Source organism: Apaloderma vittatum, unplaced genomic scaffold (assembly GCF_000703405.1).
Source record: "Apaloderma vittatum isolate BGI_N311 unplaced genomic scaffold, ASM70340v1 scaffold19124, whole genome shotgun sequence".
NCBI classification, from domain to species: Eukaryota; Metazoa; Chordata; class Aves; order Trogoniformes; family Trogonidae; genus Apaloderma; species Apaloderma vittatum.
In genome coordinates this window covers 19,152-41,076 of record NW_009713437.1, presented here as the reverse complement: position 1 = coordinate 41,076, position 21,925 = coordinate 19,152, and the positions used below count along the sequence as shown (strand labels likewise).

Genomic DNA, 21,925 nt, shown 5'->3' with positions numbered 1-21,925 from the left:
AAGTTCTAGCAACATAAAGGTCTCATTGAAGCTTCCAAAATAATGGTTTGTAATCAAGAGACAGGAAAAAAAAAAAATCAGCTGTTCACTGTTTTCCACTGTATCAAAAAAAAGAACTTAGCAGGCCTTTCCAAAAGGAGCATTTCTCTAACACAGATGGCTCCACAAGGTTCACATGTTACAAATCCTAGCTGCTAGAGCCAGAGGGGTACCATCATCAGACTGGCACTTGCATGAGCCTATGGTCAGCACTGACTTTCCATGTAAAGATCTTTATGCTTGTGCTTTCCATGACTTTGATATTCCTATATCATGATCTATAACATGCTGTCCTTAAATAGCCCAACTACTACTCAAAAGCTGAGGACTCAGGGCCAAAAAGGCTGCAAAGCTACAAAGCAGTAAAATGATTACATGATAATCTGTTTGATGTGTGACATAGCTGGTCCAAATTCTACCACGAAATACGACCTTTTAAGAGAAGAAAAAACATTTCATTAGGTCTAGAATACACCAGTAACAAACTGTCTAACAAGGTGCCTCCTCTATCCATGTTAATTGTTTTCCATTTACCTTGTCACAAAAAACCTTGATCTGGCAGTAGGCTCGGTGGATGGGTTTATTGCTGCGGTTGTTGTAGCTGTACGTGTCAATTTGAATCATCAAAGGAAGCCCTTTTACTCCTTTTTGCGAGGAAAAGTCTGTGCTCAAGCAATTCACTGTGATGAAAATCTGTGTGCCAGAGAGATTAATTTTAAAACATGGTGCAAACAACTATTAAATGTATGGAAACACATGACCACAAATGGGAAAATAAAAGCAGATACCACCATCCCCCCCGCCCTCAAATTAATTTAATTCAGCTATGATCCACTCTGTAGTAATTCACACATTTATTCTCCACTTCCTCCTTAAGTCCAGCAAGGATGTTGCCACATTGGGAAGAAGGACAAGGCGTGCCCTTTTTTAAGGTGTGTATCGATGTTCAGTTTGGCTCAGGACCTCATATTTGAAGTGAATCGTTTGATAGTCCCAACTTACCGTGCTTTGGTTCACATTAGAGAGCTCAGAGTGTACAAGCTGGATTCTTTTTGGAAGAGCCAGACCAGAAGATGTGTCCTGGGAGCACATCTCATGTGCTCGGGCTGCTAATGGTTGCTCAGTCTGTGGAAACTGACTAAAGATAATCTGAGATAAAACCTGCTAAAATGTGACTCACATGGATATCAGGTCTTTAGCCCTGACTTGTTTCACCCTAACAAACCTGCTCTGTATGTTTGCACTGTTTGTTAATATATGCACAGCAAGATCACTTTTCATTGTTCCTTTCCACCTGTCTTTGGTCTGGCTTGATCTTCTGACAGCTCACAGCCTAAATTCAGTGTGGCCAAGGTAAGTCCCACCTTCTTTAAATTTTACAAATTCTCTTCACACTCTCATCAGCAGTACCCCTTGCACATCAACAGATATCCTTGATCTTCACTTCAAGGGTCCTTCGCTATCTTTTTTCAGTTTCAAAAATGCATCTCCCTCTGTCTTTCAAGTGTGAGAAGGAGTTTCTTGAACAGTTAGAAAACTACACCCTGCCTCTTCTCAAAAGTCCCCTTTGCCACATAGCATCCACACAACTCGACACTGCCCTCAGTTCCTGGCAAACCCCATTCCTGCCTTTGCTTCAGAAATTCATCTCATGCTTTCCTTCTATGCCCAAGTGCATCTACTGACAGCCACCAGTTGTGCTCCCTGACTTCCATCACACCATGGGTCAAGGTGTGTCTCATCTGCCATGTGTTTGCACAGGGCCTGGGAAAAAGGTCTGCCACCCCCCAGTCTCACAAGGGCTATTCTGATGCAAAGCAAGCATCAGGAACTGAAGTATCATTGATATCTTTCAGTCCGGATACTATGCATGAAACTTGAGAGAAGACACTGGATAAAATCCTGTTGTTCTTCCCAGTGAGGAATATGTGCACTACATAGTAATTTGGGCCAATTATATATTAACTTGATTATACTTTTCACTTTTTCTCAGTTTAAAAAAAAACAATGACAAAAAACCTCAAATTTGTAAACTAAGGAAAAAGACAGAGAAAACCACCAGTACCTTTTCCTGAACCAGGACGGTGTGAAACCCGCTCCAGCACATTCAGGACAGCAGAGATCTCAAACGGGTCTTTCAAATAGACCTAATGCACACTTCTTTGGGCAGAAGAGAGGCCAACAGGCCCCCGGGGAGATTCAGAAAGGGAGAGCACAACAGATCCACAGGTACGGGGAAAACCACAGTTTTAGTGATCTGACTGCAACATCCCTAAGAGAAATGCAGCTGGGAATAACGAAGGGCTCCATTAGGGCTGGGGGGGCGGGATACTTTACCCTGATGGCACAAGTTAACATTACAGTCAGATTTTTTTACCGATGGAGCCAGAGCAGCTTGTTTGCCTGACTGAGCTAATGGCCCCTCTGCATTTCTGCTTCTGATTGTATCGCAGAGCTGCATTTACAAATGAAATAGTTGAACTTTAACTGCGGGAAGAGGAGGGAGGTGGGGAAGGGCCTTAGGTGAAACTCTGATTTTGAAGCTGATAGCGTTATTTCTGTTTCAAATTACAACTTGGTCTACTCCAGCTCCAAAGGTAAGTGTGGCTAAGGGTGCATGTGCCTTTGAAATATGACAGCCAGAATTTTCATTTGCCTTCAGACTCCTTTACGGTGTCAGGACAATGCGTTAAAGTGTGCGTGAACCACAGAGCAGTGGAATGAGGTCTGACATAGAACAGAATCTGGACTCACTGTATTTTAGTCCATACTTCTGCACAGGGATTTTCCAAACTGCATGTTAAAACGTGAGAGGGAACGTGCAGGCTTTGCATCTACCCAGCACTTCATGCATCTCATGCTGCTCACTCAGCTGAGAAGTTAAAAAAAGATCTTGGCTCACCTAAATCAACTACTACACCGTGTGTCATCTCCTCTGCTGCTTCCAGAAATACAGAGCAGAGTAGAAGCGGCTGGGGAAGACAGACTTTATCATTTCAAGAGTCTCCATACACCAATAACAGATTATTCAGCATGAATAATAGATTGATATTGTAAGATTCAATATCCTTGTCCTGACACTGTAATACATCAGGATCTCTCTGAGGAGCGATGACTGTACGTTCATGCACATGAAGTGTACAATACTTTCTGTCACATCGTTTGCACCTTGCAGATAGACAGATGGATTTGAATTAACACAGATCATTCATTTTGGGGAAAATTCTCTGTCTCCACATAACATTCCATTAGTTTCCATGTAAAGCACGATGCTGACTTTGGATTTGGAAAACGGGTGGTATGCAGAGGGAAGAAGAAGAGGGCATAAGTTCTGTTACTTAAATTGATTTTTGGGTTGCTGTTTTTTATTTGCATGACTGAGGATGTGCACCAGTTTTAGCACCGTGGTGCAACAGAGTACACCAGACCTGGGGAACCATCTGGACAGCCTCCTTCTCTCTGCCCCTGCTCTGACCAGAAACCTTCACCTCGTCAAAGCAGTGGCCAAGAAATGCTGTCTGCTCTGAGCAGCAACAATTTCACCCACCTGCCAAGTACGGCCTGCTTTGCCCTGAACAACCCTCACCTTTCCCTCCTTTGCAGCTCCTGTCCATAATGCAGGTTCTCCCACTCTCAGGGAGATAAGGAGCAAAACCCCATGGACAGCCATAAGAGAAGTCCTGCTCTACTTCTCTTGGAAGACACCCAGATTCCAGATCCTCCTTGCTTTGGTCTCTTGCATAGTAGAGTTACAACTTTAGAAAATGTAGAGTTAAGTAGGAATGACAGTAGTGGGAGCAGATATCACTGCTTCTTTTTCCCCAGGGCCCTGTCTACACTTGACTTCAAACTATTTTAATGGATGTGACTATGGCTGTACCTGAATTCATTTACAAAGTGGTTTTGGTTTTCGTTATTTTTTTTTTCTCTGTGCAAACTAAAATTTAGCAATGTTTGGCTATCAGGAATACAGTTTTTTTAATGTCAGCATACCTTAGAGCAATTAATGACAGAGTTCCACTCATCTAGTCTCCAGCTCAGGCATGCCACTGGCAATGAAAAACTAATTTGGATAAACATTTGGTGTCTGAGAAAGTTTCAAAAGTGGCCTAAGATAATGACAACTCCTCTGTTTGTTATAAAGCATGCCTAGAAAAACCACTCTCTCTTTCGAGGAAGGCATTTCTCCAACGTGTAACTGTTATTATGTGAATTACCAACTGTTTGTTAAATCCTGCAACTTAATTAGTGATGTACAAAGCACAAATACAGTAACTTGCCTTAAGAGAAAGCAAGACTCAAAAATGCATTTCCCGTTTTATCATTAATCCAGCCAACGTGACTCTTGCTTCAGTCTCTAGCTTATACACTTTATAGGTCTACAGTTATGAAACTTCTGATATAAGCCTTTTATGACTATTTACATTTCTGGCTCCCATCATCTCACAAAGAACCATGGGTGGAAGGGAGGGAAGAGTGCGTTATAGCACGAAGTCAGAAACTTAAAGCAATTTGTCTACTGAATACCGGCAATGCACAGAATCTACGCCTGGTTGATGGGCTTTACAAAATCCTGTTTTAAAAGCGTTCATCCCTCCAGAATGTAACAACAAAGAGTTAAATGATTTGTCTCTCAAATGACTAATGCCAATCCCATCATTCCTCATATACACAAAAAGTGTGGTTTTATAGTTTCTCCTGCCAGCCGTTTACCTTATAAATCCCATACAAAGGTAAGACCTTTGTTTTATTTCAATACAAATGTCTTCAGCAAATGTTTACACTACTCTTTTGAAGCTTCCTCAACCCACACCACTCCCCAGCAACTACATAAAAATGCCATTTGCCTTGAATCCTAGATGCATACTTACCAAGCCACTGAAATTTCAACATTGTTTGCTACCACAGGTTAACTCTTCTTTAATACATATATATATATCTCTGTGTGTGCGCATGCATATCTGGCATATATATATATATACACACACACACAATACACATATGCATGCTTGCACTCAGACGCATGGCTTACTGAAGCAGCTGCCAAATCTAATCCTACATAACTCCTGGTACTAACTCCCCAAAATGAAGTATCTTTTCTTCCAACCTTTAAATTTCGAGAGCAGAGAAAATACTCATTTCCTCCCTAATTAAATGAAATTTGATGTTAACTTAGGAAGGAAATTAATAATTAAGAACAAAATAATTCTTATACTAGCCAAAACCTGTCCTAAGTATCACTAGCAACACTAAAGAAATATAGCTTGTCACAGCACACATCACTGCTAATGACTGTGCTGCTCTACAAGTTTCATTTTACCATTGTGCCCACTGGAATCATAGCTCACTTTGGCCTGCAATATTTAAGAACCTAATCCTGAAAATCACTCACTCATTGAAAACAGTTTATTACCATATGGGCTATGCCAAAACTCATTAAATAACTGGAGAGGTTCCCAGAGATTTCAGCATGCTTTGGATTAAAGATCTACATTTCAGTTAAATATAGCAGCACAATGATTGCACGCAAATATACCCAACAACGGCACAGCACACAACTACTGCACACACGAAAAAGCATGTGCCAGCACCTGCCTGAATAACCTACCTGCCAACATGTCCAAATTGCGGGGCTTAGCAAAAATCAGTAATTCCTTGGTACCACTGAAAAGTATTTTTTGTTTGCTTTAAGGTGACATTTTTCTTTACCAACTGTTCACTGAAGTCACACGTTTGAGTGTAAGGTCAAAAAGTACTTTCCATAAAAATATACAAATAATGTATTGTTTCAGAAGTAACATAATCTTAATGATCTTAAATTAGCAAAGTATTCATCAGAGAGAAGACATATCTCAAAAAAGCTAGTATGATTTATGACAAAGATATTCTCCTTTGACCAGGAGAGTTCTGGTTCTTAATTATCTTTCTTGCAATCTAACTTCTGCCAGCAGGCAGGTGTACATCTATCAAAAATGAAGCCGAGCTTTCTGTTCAAAAGCCTCCACCAGAACTTTGTCAGTCAGCCAGATGCTGTAGCAAAATCTTCTGCAGGTCAACAACAAGGCAACTAGCTACCTTCTAGCACACCCTAAAAAGACTTTTAAAAGATGGTTAAAAAGCCAGAGAGTTCTTGTTAATTGTTGTTTGTTTCCTCATCTTTTTTTAAATAACTCCTTTAAAAATACCAAACATTGCATCAAGGTTCAATCAAAAGGAGCCAACAAATCACCTTCCCCATAAATGTTGCATATTTATACACAGAAGCAAATAAGGGAGTGAAAAGAATAGGGTCTGTGCAAAAAGTCTTCTTTGCTTCCTGCTTCTCCTTCTTTACTGCACAGTATTTTTGTCTCAAGGAAACATAAGCAAGAATATGATGTGGCTGTAGACCTTTCTCCTCATCTCCCTATATCCTGCTCTGAACCACAAGCCCCATGGCAACCTCTAGACAATGGCCCCAGCAGAAAAGGATGTTGCTCTAGATAAAAATAAAGATGTGCCAGGCACAACTCTGCTTTGCCAGAAGGCAAGGGGACTGCTGTTGTTGAGCAGATAGAACAAAGGAAACACTAATGGAGTGGTGTTTCTGGCTTTGGTGCTATTCCCTTAGTCCATGGAAAGCAACGGTGAGATTATTCCACAGCCCAACATGTGCTGTACAAGATTCTCTTCCATCGACTTGTTTTGCCAAGCAGCAGTCAGAAGACAAGGGACCAAGCACAGGGAGCTGGAGCCAACATCTCAGTTCCCTTCACGTTACTGAGGTGATGAAGTGAGGCCTCTGAATGCCTATTTCTTCCACGTAAGATCAAACTGCAATGCTGCCTTACAAACCCTTAACAGGCTCACTGTAAGGAGGCAGATCTGGCTGTCACATCCTCAGTTACATGCTCATCCTGAAGGGCTTCCAGGAGGAGGATACTGCTCTGTTTGAGTGTAGGAGGAGAAATCTGGCTTTAAATCAGTTGCCCTCCGGGTGGAGTAGGAAAGTGAGAAATCTGCTGCTCCAGATAAGTCTTCCTACATGTGGGATTTGGTCTCCCATTAGAGAGAGGGATATCTGGTTAGGTGATTTTTGATGAGGCGATTTGTGCATCTTCTGTTTGTTTTTTCATGATCGCTCACCTGTGCTCTTTCTGCAACTGGTCTGTTTTCTTTATTTCTTCTTGGGCCAGCAAAACGCTTCATCACATCTCAGAGGCCCTGGAAAGAACTGCTCTGTGCTGCTTTTGTCTGACTCAGAAGAAAAAGGTCTTTGTGCCTGTGAGGTTAAGTTTTAATCTTGAAATTGTGGTGAAAAGGGAAAACAACACTGAGCAGAAACAATGGAGCCAGTTGAAAGATCATTGTTCAAAACGCTTAAGAAAAGAGAGTCTGTAATTATGCCTTGAAATTCTCATCTCTCTTGGATGAGGTAATCGCTGGAGAAAAAACAGCCTCTAGTGACGATGCTTCAGAGTCCACAGCTTTTAAACACCACAGGGGCATCCTACGGGAATCCCCAGATCCAGTGCAACTGGTTATTGTATTAACCTCTCCAAAAGAAGCGTGTGGGTACGTGTACACGTGTACGTGCAGGGAGGGAAACACTTGAGTGCATGGTGATAAGCTTTCAGGTACAACTTGATTTATGCTTGATAGCTCAATATTAAAGCACGTTATGAATCCTCTTACTTTTACCGTGACATTCGCAGTTCAAGCTTCCTGAAAGATCAGATATTTGATAACTACTCCCCAAAATAAATATGCATAAGCCAATTTGCATTTTAATGTCTTCTTCCTGTGGAAATACAAGTGGCTTTCTTAAATATCTCTCTCGTCACACTTTTTTAATATAGGAACAATAAGAAAGTCTTTATTTTAAAACCGTACTACATTGTATTTCCAGCAATCATTGCAAGAGCTGTGTTCTTAATGTTCTGGCATCCGAGGCAAGGGCAACGTGAATAGCGTGAGATTGCAACAAATCGTTTGAGGATAACACCCGACACTAGTGGATGTGACTTTTTTGCTCCAAGATCAACACGGTGTCTTGCTAAGTCTGGCTTGCAGCTGCAAATGCAAACATGTTAAAGAACCACCAGCCCTAGCAGTAGGGATGGTAGTTGCTGGTGGGCTGAGACTGCCTTGCTCTAGCCCTGGTAATTCTAATTCTGTAAAGGTCCTTAGGAAAGTCCATTGTGTTGGACATCCCAAGCTTGTATTTGCTATACTTGCTTGCATAACGATCACACGCACGCAACAGTCATCTCTTGTGACTGCAGAGGACAACATATCACTGTATTTTGAAACGAAATCACATAATAGGAGAACATCTAGAGTGGTAAGAATGTAATCTTTACATGAGTAAATAGCAACTGGCCCAAAAACAACTCTGTTTACCAAGGCCGGCTTTCAAAAGAGCTAGGTGGTTTTCAGAACTCTTGTCTTTTCTTTAGGCTCTATTCTTTTAAAATGTGCGTCAAAGATGAAAATCCCTGTTACTACAAACCTCAGCACCTTCAGTCAGCAAGCCAGGACGGCGAGTGTTAAGGCTACCACTTCATGCTCGATGCAATCTCTCTAATGCTCTGCTAGAAGTGCAGGGGGGAATCGTGCAGGAAGACGTCTCTGTATTCAAAAGACGCTTGGCATTACTTCAACACGAGGCATTGTGTATTCAATGTAAAAGCAGTATCAGGCATTTGATAAGCTCAAGAGTGTTTGCTGCTTATTATTTCTGTGCCCCTGAGAGTCTCACATGACCCCCACTCACTGTACACAACCTATTTCCCTTGTTGTTTGCTTTTCGGGGGCCAACTTCTTCTTAGAATAACCGGTAGCTTTTCATTTCCCTTGTGCTGGTCCAGGCAGCTGAAACACTCTGCCACCCTTTGGATAGCCTTATCTATAAGAAACTTGTTAAGGTGCCCTGCTGTCCTGGTTTATTAGGTCCACTGCAGCAATTACATCCCTGAATGCAAAACCCCATGTCTGAGGGTACTTGACCATTAAAAAAAAAAAAAAATTAAAAAAGAGAGAGAGAAAGAATGAACAAAAGGATGCAGCAGCCCTCAAAAACAGTCCTTGAAAATACATTCATTCCCAATTGCAACGACAGCCTCTGTAACACTATAGAAAATAATGGTACCAACACAAGAGAAGGCAAAGTCATAGCTTACAAAATACTGATTATTGCAGATGTTAATAGTGTAGGAAAGAAGTTGGTAATTTAGAGGGAAAAAAAAAAACATTCACTTTGTGTTCTGCACTGACTTTGCAAGTAGAAAAGAAAGAATTTTTACTGTTTCTCAGGCTGGGCATATTTTAAATGGGAAATCACTGCGAGGCCACTAGTAAGAAACTACACTGCAAGAGCCCTGCAGACTTTCCTCAGAAATACATCGCTCTTTGTCAGTGATACAGGTGTGAACACAACATCATCCCAACAGCCCTTACATACTGTCTTTCCTCTTACGGATGGCTAGAATCCCTCGGGTCAATGAACGACCACGGTTTGCCTGGTTTTTCAGAGACTGAGCTCACTCACTTCCACTTCCCCTTCTTATTATTTGTTAAAAAGGAGAGAAGTGGAACAGTGACTAAGGATGGATTTAAAAAGGGATATCATCTGCGTGGTTTTTCCTCACCTTTGCTTCCTCATTGACATCCCAAGTAAAGGACACAGCATTGAATGCAATTTCTTCAATATTCCCAATGGTATTGAAACTTTCCTTGTAATCAGCTGCAAGAAATAACAAAAAAAATAAGAGACTCATGAAAGATTTGAACTTTCTCTTACAATTCATAGTGCTTTTTCAGTTGGGTTGTCTAATGCATCAAAACTATCTCTTGTAAAACACAAACTAATGTTGAATTCAAACATAAACAAATGTTGAATTATTAATAACCCTAATTGCAAAGAGGTGATATACTGTAGCTTGAGTCTTATGCATAGTCATCACTAGCTAATGTTCTTGCAAAATACTGCTTGTTCGCAAAAAGGAATTAGTGAGACTAGCGGGAATAAGTGGGTGCATTTGTTAGCCTGGCCAAGCAATGGCCAAAACTGGAAAATTAACTAGAACCTATTTAAACATTTAAAGGGACGGTTCAAACCTTGACATTAAATAAGCAACTAATTCTAAAGAAGCTTTCTAAAAGGCCAAGAAGAAATAATCAGTAGTGTACACTTCTTGCCCAGTCATTTCAACTTGCCAAGGAATTACTGCACTGGATATAGGATCTCTATCTAAAAAAAAAAAAAAAAAAACCAACCCCAAAACGACTACCACAAAAAAACCTAACACAAAACCAAAAAAAACCTCCCCACAGAACAATGAACCAAAGACACAAAGATCCTTCCTTTGAAGTGTGTACAGTCTAAAGGCCTGTTAATACTATCAATAAGCTAGCATTGCAGAAGGAACTCAGAAGAAGAGGAAGTAAGTCCAAAATTCAAAGATGACTCAACCCTCCCCCAAAACCAGTAAGGGCAGAAAACCATGTAAAACAAGACAACTTCTGGGTCTTCTTTATATCAAAAAGATGAATAAACCCTTTTTTTTCTCCTTTTGCCAGCTAGCTTAACACAATTTCTTCTTTTTGATGACAGATTATGGGAAAGACCAGGTTTGTGAGGAGATAATCTGCTTGATTAAAGGAATTTCTACATTGTTCAGGCAAATGCATAAACTCTCCTTGGGATGTATACATTTCCTTAGAAACCCTCCAAGGCTGTAACTGGACTCAGTGCCAGAGGTCTGAGATTACATCATGCAGCAAGCCTGATCTAATGTTTGCCCAAATCTGTGCTTCAGAAATACACTGATTCTCGAGTTTCATAATCAGGCATAGAAAGAAGATGTTTTCGTATTCTAAAAATGAGAACACCAAAAGGTTTCAATATTCATTTAAAAATCATTTCTAGGTAATAACTGTTTTAAAATCATTTATAACAAAACCGTTGCTGCAAGGAGAATTATTTAACATTTCAGGCAGTCAACCAGTATACTCTTCTCTCCTCTGAAACACAAAGATGCTGGCACTTCACTGGGCAAGTGAAACTGTGTGCTTGGGATACATGAATGATTTTGGATGCAGTAGAAATTCCCTGTCCTGACCATGGGAACAGCACAAGATATTTGGTGATGCTGCAAGTGAACATGGCGTTTGAAAGGACAGGCAGGCTTTTCTTTCCCACCGTGAACTCAGATCCCCTTTCTAACTGAAGTCATTGACTTCACTATCTAAATTCAGTGTGGGAATGCAAATGAGAGGAATTAGAAGACACATAAGTAGTTTAATATGCATGTGCACACATCCACCCACCCCTTAAATTTATGATTCACCAGAAAAGTGCCTCGTGCAGCTGACTGCTGCATATGGGCGTGCTGTGTAGGTGCACTTTGGAAAGACTGTCCTGTAAAGACACATGTTTTCTTCTCCTAAAAGACTGTCAGAACCTGACATCCCACCAACCCTTCCCCCAGCACATGCCTCTGCTTCCTTAATTGCCATACACATATCTCATGGCGTGTCTATGTGACACAATGTTTAAAAGCAGAAATGCATCCTATTCCCCTCAATTTGAAGATAATTAAAAAAGGATCCTCATTTAATTAAGAAAGCATTTACTTTCAAGGATATTTGGAAGTTACTAGTGTGACTACAATTTTTTTTCTCTTCTGCTGCTGTGAGCTACCAGAAACAGAGAACTGAGGTTCTTCAATGTGCAAGAAAACAGCTCTACAGAAATTATTTCTACTTTGTTGGGTAAGCTGCATATTAAACAATGGCAAATTCCAACATTAAACACTAATCATTAGCTTGTATTACATACCATTGTAGTAGTTTTTGTATCGTGTGCATCAATAACACAAACTATCCTGAGAAAAAAATATGAGCAAGACTCTGGAGCACAAATAACCCCAATCTAAAACTTCTTGCTCCCTCTTGATGTCCACGTTTGAATCTATTCCAGTATTTGTCAAATTATGGTACTGATTCTAGATAATCAGTATCTGCTGCAATCTAGTACTGTATTCTTTTAAAAGACATTATTTTATAGGAAAAAGTAATGACCTCACAGCACAGTGGAAAAATCAGCTCTTTTTAATTTTTTTTCCCCTCACTCCTGCTAAAAACTGTGAAAGTGCCTCCCTCCTTCTGCAGAAAGCTCAGTAACAGCACAGAGTCTGAATTCTGGAAAATACCTTTCTTTCTTGCTTAAGAAGTTTCAGGTCCTCAGGTTTATTCCTTAAGCACTAAGGACTTGCTTACATGTAAGTACATGCTTATCTTAGTAATATCAATGCATCTTCAGCCCCAGTACTGCATCTAATCCATTCAACCACCCTGCCTCCCAGGAGGAGCACCAGCCAGCACACAGAACAAATGAAAGCAGCGACTCCAGCGCATCTGCAGTGAGGGAACAAGTCACTCCAGTCTCCAGGATGTAACTGCCCGCCAGAAAGCAGACAGACAGATAGACAGGCGCCACCAAGGAAAGTAGCACAAGCAGAGTTGTCACTTCAGTTCTTGAGGGCTGAGTAGCTGGACCCCAGAACTAGAATAGCCCAAATTCATTTGATTCTCTGCCTGCTAAGGATGAAGTCACGCTCTAGCTTAAAAGTGCTTTCATAAACTATTAAAAAAGGATTCACAGATGTTAAACATATGCTACAAACATTAAGTTATAATATTAATGTTTATAAACATCTGTGGAACAGGTTACACAGATTTATGGCTATTCACAGTTTCAAAGGAACCTTATACATGATCAAGTCATTACATACTGTTGATGGTTGGAGTGAAATCCAAAATAAAATAGAAGTGGGGCTACCAGCAGATCGCCAGAACATACCTTGAAGGTGGGACAAATCTGATACACACTCCTATCTTCAGCACTGCCTGTTCTCCAGGGCATATCCTGGCAGGTGCTAAATTCCCTCATAGATATCCAATTCCCTCTCTTAACTCCACAGGGCCTGCACAGTAACCTAGTATTCATTTACAGGAGCCCTTCAAGGATCTGAATTATTAATGTAAAGGGAAATCTTCACAGAACTACACAGTAATGTACTTTGGATGGGATCCCTGAAGGTTATCTGGTTCAACTACCCTACTCCCACCAAACCCAGTGTCAACTTCAAGTTTGGATGCTCAGTTAGATCACCTGGTGGTAAAACTGAACAATTTTGCTAAATGCAGCTTGACGTTTTTATGGGAAATGTAGCTGGGAGCTGTTCTGACTTAATTAGCCCAATATCCACAATGTAAGTCCCAAAGAAAATAAAATGTACTTCAGAAACACTGTACTTGGTAAAAGTTAAGGCCATATTTCAGTGGTTCTGAAGGAAATGCTACTGAGCAACACCTAAGTCTTTCTTTTGAAAGCGCTGAGGTGCTCTTACAGTTCTTAGATCTGACAAGGAGTGCTATATCAGTAAGTCTCACTACACTGGGCTTTGCTATGTTTGCAGTCCAAATATAGAATATGTGCCAGAGTGCCTCAAAAGTCGGCACAGACCTACTTCATCTCAGGCTAATGGAAACATAAAAGACATCCTAACACAGACAAACATGCAGCTCGTGCACGGCACTTGTTTTGCAGAACACTATTTTACAGAATATGCATCATAATCTGACTCATTCAGGTAAGGGGACTGCAATGTGACCGCACGCCGCGAGCCCGGTGGAGTCAGAGGGTGTTGGCACAGCAGCAGAACGAGCTCCTCAGCACATACCTTCAAAGGTATGAGCATTAGCACTGCAAGCTTGTAGGGACTAGCACGAAAAAAACAGGCAGCCTTTCAGAAATAGCTGTGACGTGGCGTACTTGCTCTTTTAACGTGTCTTGATAGGAGTCATTTGGTCTGGGGTGGAGATTTTACTGCCTTAACTACCCTGAAGGACCAAAAAAAAAAAAAATTGGGGGGGAAACAGTTCAGCCAGAACTATGATGATAAGAAGCAGAGAGGAGATGCAGAAAGAGCTCCTTTGGCCAAATACACCTGAATTTAAACAATGCCAGCCTCAATGCAGGCTGCAGCATTTGAAAGTCAAAAGGCACTGCCAGAGTAGGTGACTTAGAGACTGATTCCCTGATCACTCTCTTCAATCACTCCTGAGGTCTTGCAGTGCTCTCTTCAAGAGAGCCCTGCCGTTCAATGGTTTGGTTCCCTCAGGCGGTCAAAACAAGATAGACTTTGTCTGCTTTCGTCTCGCCGACTCCCTTGACTGGAATCCCCTGCAGATGCTGCTGTGTGTAAACTGCACGTGGGAGGGGAGAAGCGCTTGATGTCTAGACACTCCCACAGATTTCAACTTCAGGCTCCTGGCAGCAGGTACGTGTTCTTCCTCTGCTAAAACCTCCCAAGCATGTGGATAGGGCAGTTGTGGCTGAAATGGGCTTGTAAATACCTTAGACGGGATGAATGGTAAACAAGTCTCTCAGCAGAGCACACGAGAGCTCGCTTCTCCCTCGCTTCTCTCTGACACCGACAGGACTCGAAAACTGAGGGTGTAGGAGTCCTGTGCGCTCCTTCGCAGTCATCACAATGATGGCATCTCACTCTCAGGCTGCACTTACACATCAGATTAGCTAACATAACTGTTATGTGGGCTGGATCAAAGAGTGGATCAGCCTTTGAAAAACTAAAGGAAACAAACAATCTGCCCCTCCTGAGGAGATGCAAACCTCGACTTCCCAGTAGCAAAATGCATGTGCGGGGCAGCTCTTCTTTATAAAATCATGAGGTTCAAAAAGATCTCCAAGATCATCAAGTCCAACCATCAGGGCCATTCAGTCTGTATGGTCTCCATCCTGCTTCATAGACCCCACAGCTCAGTCCTAGCAGGGACGAGCCTTTGCTAAAAACTGTGGTTCAATCCCTGCAGCCATTGCCAGTATATCCCACCGCATCCGTATGCAAGGTACTAGTGCTTCCCACATTCTGCAGTCTTCCCTCAAACATTCGGAGACCCTCTTAACACTCACCAATGTCAAGGACCCTCTGTTTGGCTGTGTGCTGCCGAGAATGCCAGTACTTCCAGTATTTCAGCTGTTCATCTCTGTTTTTATCCTCGCTGAAAACAACCATGACCACGCTCTAAGAAAATCAACAGAACTTGCATTAGTTAATATGTAATCAACAACTAGGAACACAAAAATTAAAATCTCCCATATGCCTCTAATCTTCATCCAGCCACCTCCCTCCCCCAGTATTTGGGTTGCTGAAGATTGCTGGTTTTCATTGCAGTCCAATATTGCAATGCACTTAATCTCAGGACAGAAAAAATGTAGTTTTAAAATATCGCAGGGCCTAGGACTGTATTCTTGGCAGTCCAAATAAAATTTAACTTAGACTTAAGTAAAAAAATGTTCATTTCAAAGTCAGAGGATCCTCAACTCCAATTCCAATCCAATCCCGGTCCAAGTGTTGGAGTTCAGGGTCCTTATCACTCTGGAAGATGACATTACACTGTAAAGGGACATGTTGTTATGGATCTTGGGCTTAGTTTTAGTGTACACAGTCCAAATATCTTTCTCAGGAGCAGGACTCTTGCATACATGTATTTCATGACTGTTTACTGAGGTTTGCTGAACATTTCAGTTCAAGTTCTGAATTCCTTTGTTAAACTGTGCGATTCAAAGGAAACAGATCGAAACTTTATGCAAAACTTCACAAGAGCGATAAAGCCTTTTCAAAAAAGCCCTGCTGTAGGCAAGCAAACCAAAAAGCACAAAACAATGAAAGAATGCTCATACTAGGTAAACTGAAGTGAAATCACAGAGGGAAAAATTGCCTTTTAAATATCCTCTTTTGTTCCCATTCTTCCTTTAACCTGAGTCACCAGGCTCATAAAAAACACAAACAAGTTGTTTCATAAGCCAAGGAGCTGGATCACAACTGATTCATGATCACCACCATAACCCCTCACGTGTTCCATGACCTTCACTGTTCCACCTATACAGGCCGAACGTCATCACTGCATCTCCCGTGTCTAGCTACCGCGTGGGGATGATGCCGTGGATGAGCCCTGAGTTATGCATCTTCACATCAGCTGCCCATCAGGTATGTGCTCACTGGCCACCTGATGCAGTGCAGCGGCAGCACAGATTGTAGCTGTTCCATCAAGGACAGCATTAATCTCTTTCCTCTGTAAACCACTTATATGGAACTTGTACAGATTTAATACTTTCAAAACCTCTTGACCCTCTGTCAGGCTGGGATGGAACCAGCAATAAATTCAACAGTCGCTTGGCTGGGGGCCTGGCAAAGAGAACATGATCACGGAAGTTGTGTGTGGTTTCACGATCTTCTGTGAACTGTACATTCTCCAGAAGAAATAGTCTCATCTCTCCTTTTCCATTCCCATCTCTCCATTTTCCACACTTCTGCTGCCACAGCCTCAAAACTCACACGGCTGTGCAATGAACAAGACTTATGAGGACTGGTTTGCAGCCAGACCAGTGAGCCCCTGACTGCTGGTTCAGCTGTACAAGCGCTAGAGCTGGAACCACACAGGGAGGAGGTAGGGGTGACCGGCAGAGAGTGAGACTTCTCAGGAGCTGAGAAAAGTCTTACAACAGCTTCAGCCAACAACGAAATGCCATCAGCAGCCTCATGTCCTGAGGGAACCAGGCTAAAAATTAACTGCTGTTCAGGTTTACAAATCATTGCCTCTCTTCAGCAACAGTCTCGCAAAACTTCATGTATGATAGAAATACACAGGTTGTCATCTGCTTCACTGCTCATGTCGACTTTCATTGGTTCCTTTCACTAATGCCATAACATTTTTACAGTACTTCATTTATTTGGATAGAAACACTTTTGCAGCCTCATACATATGCAGCCCTTCCAGCTTCAGGGTGAAATGTGCAGGGCAGCAACTCTGAGGCTCATTGCTCATTCCAAGGTTACTGAGTTAGGATTTGCTTACTCAAAAACATTACCAGGGAAATCAGGAGCACTATTCATCAGGCAGATGTTGCTGAATAACCAAGCTCCAGTTCTACCCATGGAATTTAAGATGCAAATTATCCATTTTGTCATACTTCTGGGTGAATATCAAGTGAAAGCTCACACTTACACGATGTAAATGATTTAAAATTTTTTTGTCATGCAGGATGGCTTTAACTCTTCACAATTTACCTGAAATGCTCTGCAAAGCAGTGACTGAAATGCACAACTGAGTAAAGATGGACTTACATAGTAGATGCAAAAGTTCTCTGATTTTTTTCATTAATCATGGCAATGATAGGTTCACCAATGTCAAGTGCAGTATCTGTGCAAATACCATTCTGCCAAAACATAAACCGAGGCAGATATGTATATAATCAGCTCATAAGATCATGCTTTGAAAAAGCTAGACCCCAGAATATTTGAGACCACCATCACTTTTACTCCCCTACCTTTACACTGGGCCTAAAAGTAAGTTTGCTCTGTCCTCTCTCAAAAGAAAACAAAATTAAAAACCAATCAATGACAACTACATTTAACTGCAAAGGTCCATTCCTATCTAGGAAAGAAATCGAACTATACCCTGACTTTGCTGATGGGATGCCGGAAACATTTGTTGTCACCCGTCTCGCTCAAGGTGATGGCATAGAACTGTCCTTTGTTCAAGTAGGTCATGGGCCCCTCCCCTTGCTTTTGACGCAGAGATTTGGTAGCTTCTAGTGTATACTGAAAAGTGCTGTTGAAAAGACAGGGAGAAAAACACCAACAAAATTCCCATTAATTTCTCCTTTTCTCTTTATCCTCATTTATTACATATTTCATGCATTCTATAAGCAAGGTGTAAGAAGCTAATAGTAAAATTCTAGGGAAAGGTCACACAGGTATTTTAAAATGCCTTGGGGTTTTTTTAAGTTCATAAGATCTCACAACCAAGGGTTAAACTATCTGGACTGTAGGTCTCTTGGATCAAAGACTACATCTTTACTTTCTCTGAAAAGAAGCATCATGAAATACAAGACTACATATCCCACAGTGAGTGCACTAAATATGAGGAGAAAATTCAGTATGATTTGCAGGAAATGAGCTACTTCCACAGACATTCAAATCTCAAAGAGTCACAGAAAGAGAAATGAAAAACAACAGCTCCCACCAGACAGAAACATAAATAATAAAAATTTTAAAAGGCATAAGAAAACTTATGGCAAAAGATGGACATGGAGAATGGAAAGTCCAGCTGCTACTTTTAGCACAGGACAAAGAGAGAGCACAACCAGAAGGGATAGTAGGTTCATTTGTTTAAAGACAACATATAATCAAGGTCTTCTTTTCAAAATGAATCAGACAGAACAATGCACCTACATTTAGTTGTGTCTGCAGTCAAGTAGACTCCCTTAGAAAAAGTCAAAAATTGGAGAAAAAGAGTAGGCCCTTGTGTTGGAAGTCAGATTTTAGAAAAGATTCTCCTTCACAGGAAAACTTTCTACCCTTGAAGCAGCTCTCAAACCACAAAAAGTTAAAGCTCCACTAACTAGTGAACTGTTAGCTGAACACAGTTCTCAGAGAGCCTCTTCCAGCTGCCTCCTCCAATAACAGGCTTGAACCATAATCCAATAAAAAAGGTGCCTGCAGCTCTTCACATTCTCTTGAATGAAAAATAATGTTAACCTTGCAAGATAAATCTCTTCAAACTGCATTTGGCTACCACAGAAAGCTTAATGCAAGGAGTCACTTGCAGGACATCCTCACAAATTGGAGATATGGGGAGAAGCTTTTTCACAAAGGTCTTAATTCAGGGAAGTATTTAAGCAGTGCTGGAGTAGAACCAAAAGGACAAATATGTTGGTTCAAAAAAACAGTGTATCCTCAACTTCCTAGTTCAAGCAAATAACACTGCCATAGCAATATGGAAATAAGGGGAAGACAAAAACATTTTTAACTATCCAAAAAACACCCACTAAAATACATGAATATTTAAATCTTCACTTGAAGAGAAGATAGATGAAAAAGAAAATCCTGTCTTTCCATCCAAATGAAGAAGCCACTGTCTTTCCATCCAAATGAAGAAGTTTCAGACATTTAGTTTAGCATCAATCATTCAATCAGCGAAGACAATTTCTAAGTGTTTCATAGCTTATAAACGGAAATCCAGTCATTTTCCTAGTTGCTTAAAAGCTACAAATCAAAGTAATCCTAAGGTAAAAAGCAAATACCAACCCACGCTCATCCAACCCACGGATGGCAGTACCAACGCTTCCCAAGAGCACAATTGCTGCTGCCACAAAGGCTCTTGCACACAGCAGGAGGGCAGCATGAAGGGGACTGCGGTCCCACTGTGGTGGGCGCCGCTACAGCCCGTTTGTCCCACGTGCAAGGGGAACAGAGGCTCTGGCAACATTGCGAAGCGGTACGCCCCTATCCCTCCCTATCTGAGCAGGCAGGGAGAGGAGAGTCACCCGTGCTGCAGACTGAGCATCCATCCCGCTGCATATCCTTACCCCAGGGACTGACAACCATTAGTGGGGGGGGCACATCCTCCGATTTAGTGTCACACGAAGGGATATTAGGAAAAACTTCTTCACTGAAGGAGTGGTGAAGCATTGGAATTGGTTGCCGAGGGAGGGAGTAGAGTCACCTTCCCTGGACATGGTTAAAAAATAGCTGGATGTGGCACTTCAGGAGATGGTTTAGTGTTAGAGTGGTGTAGGGCTGTAGGTTGGACTTAGTGACCTTAGGGTCCTTTCCAACCTTGATGTTTCTATGATTCTATGACTGCAGGTTGTGGGCTGCCAGACCACTGCGTGACGTGTACCAAAGCATACTGAGGGTCCTGGGAGATGCACCTCAAAACCTCCCAGAAGGTCTCAAAACCACCAGACAGAAGGTCTAACAAGGACGTGTGCTGAGAAGGGCTTAGGACGAACCAAAGCCAGATGCACAGTGTCTTAACAGAACTGCCTACGGTCTGCCACAGTCTGGTCTTCTGTTTCCTGGCATTCTGCATGTTTCAGAAAGACGTCAAAAAATATAAGTCCCAGACATGCTGCACCTGGCCAATTTTGCAGTCTCTGTGTGGTACCACTTGGGAATCTTCTTTTTGTTCCCAGCTGGCAGAGTGCCCTGTAGCAGGAGCATTACTATTACCCTGAAAACCTCCTGCAGTCAGTCAAATGATTATAATACCATTCTAAATCTCAACACAAGTTTTAACTAAAGCCCTGTGTAGTTATTAAGGGATCTTCTATCAGGCTTCCAATTACTTCCACACTAATCACTTCTTTTTTTCAAACTGAAGTTTTCCTGGCACCTATCACTTTGAGGCAACTCCCAGGAAAGATGTACTTTGTTCTTAATGCACGTTTGAAGGTTTCGTTCTAACAAGGACCTGGGCCACAGCATGAAAGACTTAACGTCTGAGAATTGTTAACTATACTTGTGCTTCAGGATTCAATTTTATCTAGTGTAGTAAGTCAGCAATCTTTGCTAAATACCTGTTTCATAGGTATTGCCTACACAACAACTCAGTTCTGAGCTCACTGCAGTTAATGATTGTTTCAATACCCCTCAGAAAAAAAGATCAAGCTGTAAGGCATCTCCACTACAGAAACAGTCTGATGCCTACTCCAGAAAAAATATGTAAGCATGTTCCTGTTTCTAAAGTGAGAGCAAACTCTCAGATATAAAAGAAATATTTACATGCATAAAAATGCATCATCAACTTATATACTTCACTGTTCAGTCTCTGTTAGTTAAAGTGACTGCAGTGTTTGCCCATTCTGCATATGCACTTTCCTGTGGTTAGGAAGGGCGCTATTCCTTTCAAACTTCAAGTTTTGAAAGTTTTTTAAAAAATTTTGGCATTTTTACATTTTTACATGGTTTGTAATAGATAATTTGTTTATATTATTTTACAGGTAAACATGAAGTACCACAACAAGCAGTGCAAATAGACAAGAGGTTTTCCCAGAACACCTACTAGGAGTAAGTAGAAAAAACAGAGGGGAAAAATAAAGATGGGAATTGCATAATATTGGTGAGGTCAGTTCAACCATCCTGGACATCTGACCTCTGCATCCTGCCATCCTGAACGGTGGGGAAGATCTTCCGTGACCTCGCTGTCAAAGCTGTGCCCTGTTCCCTGGAGGACTTAACAGCTTTATCTTGTGTATGTCCAGGGGACTTCAGAGGAGCTATTAACTTAAAGCAATGCTGATGGAGAGTAACAGATGAAGACATAAACTGGCCAGATATGAAAGCTAATGTGCACAGGAGAAAAAGGGGAGAGTGAAGCTGGACAACGTCAAGGGAGCCCTGCAGCAGCCCCAGGGTGATGAAAGGAAGGGTGGGAAGGCAGCCTCTCCTCGATACATTCCTAAGTGATGTCAGTCAACACATTTCAAAGCTTCTGCCATACCTTGTTTGTTCATAAATATATTCTTCAGCCCCCACTGACACACTGCGATACTTCTGAAAAATAAAAACAACTATCAGATATAACTTGGTAGAACCAAATGCAAATATCAGCAAAAGTAGAATTATGTTTATTTAAGGATTTCTCAGAAGAAACCATCAATCATTTAAAACTCAAAATCTTTAAAAATTGCAGTGGATTCTATATGGTCTTTACACTAGATTCGACAGAGATTATTCATTTGTGTCACACTTTTAGAGTTTTCACAACCTAACTGCTACAGGAATGTAGGTGAAAAACATCTTTTGCCATTAAAATCCTTGGTTAAGAATTAACAGATTCTAAAACAAGCCTGCAAGAATGAAGCTCATCTCAAAGACAAGTAGATTTTCAAATGAAATCATAGTTGTCCTAGAGATTTCACTTTTTGTTTTGTTTTGCTTTATTTATCAATATGTGTGGTCAGCTGTCCTTAAGACCTACGATGAAACATGACAAAAATTTAGATTGCTATACTGTCTATTTTCAGTGA

At 41.3% G+C, this 21,925-nt stretch overlaps 1 protein-coding gene across 1 annotated transcript in view; it reads right to left on the bottom strand.

The window, feature by feature from the left end:
- Positions 1-573: 573 nt before the first annotated feature.
- Positions 574-21,925, bottom strand: part of GRHL2 (grainyhead-like 2 (Drosophila)) — a gene marked incomplete at both ends in the record, with an annotated part of 28,834 nt that continues 7,482 nt past the window's right edge. The window contains 6 exons of the mRNA XM_009868393.1: positions 574-732; positions 9,669-9,763; positions 15,020-15,131; positions 17,568-17,721; positions 20,955-20,957; positions 21,397-21,449. Coding sequence (XP_009866695.1) covers positions 574-732; positions 9,669-9,763; positions 15,020-15,131; positions 17,568-17,721; positions 20,955-20,957; positions 21,397-21,449 — 576 coding nt within the window. The remainder of the gene's footprint in view (positions 733-9,668; positions 9,764-15,019; positions 15,132-17,567; positions 17,722-20,954; positions 20,958-21,396; positions 21,450-21,925) is intronic.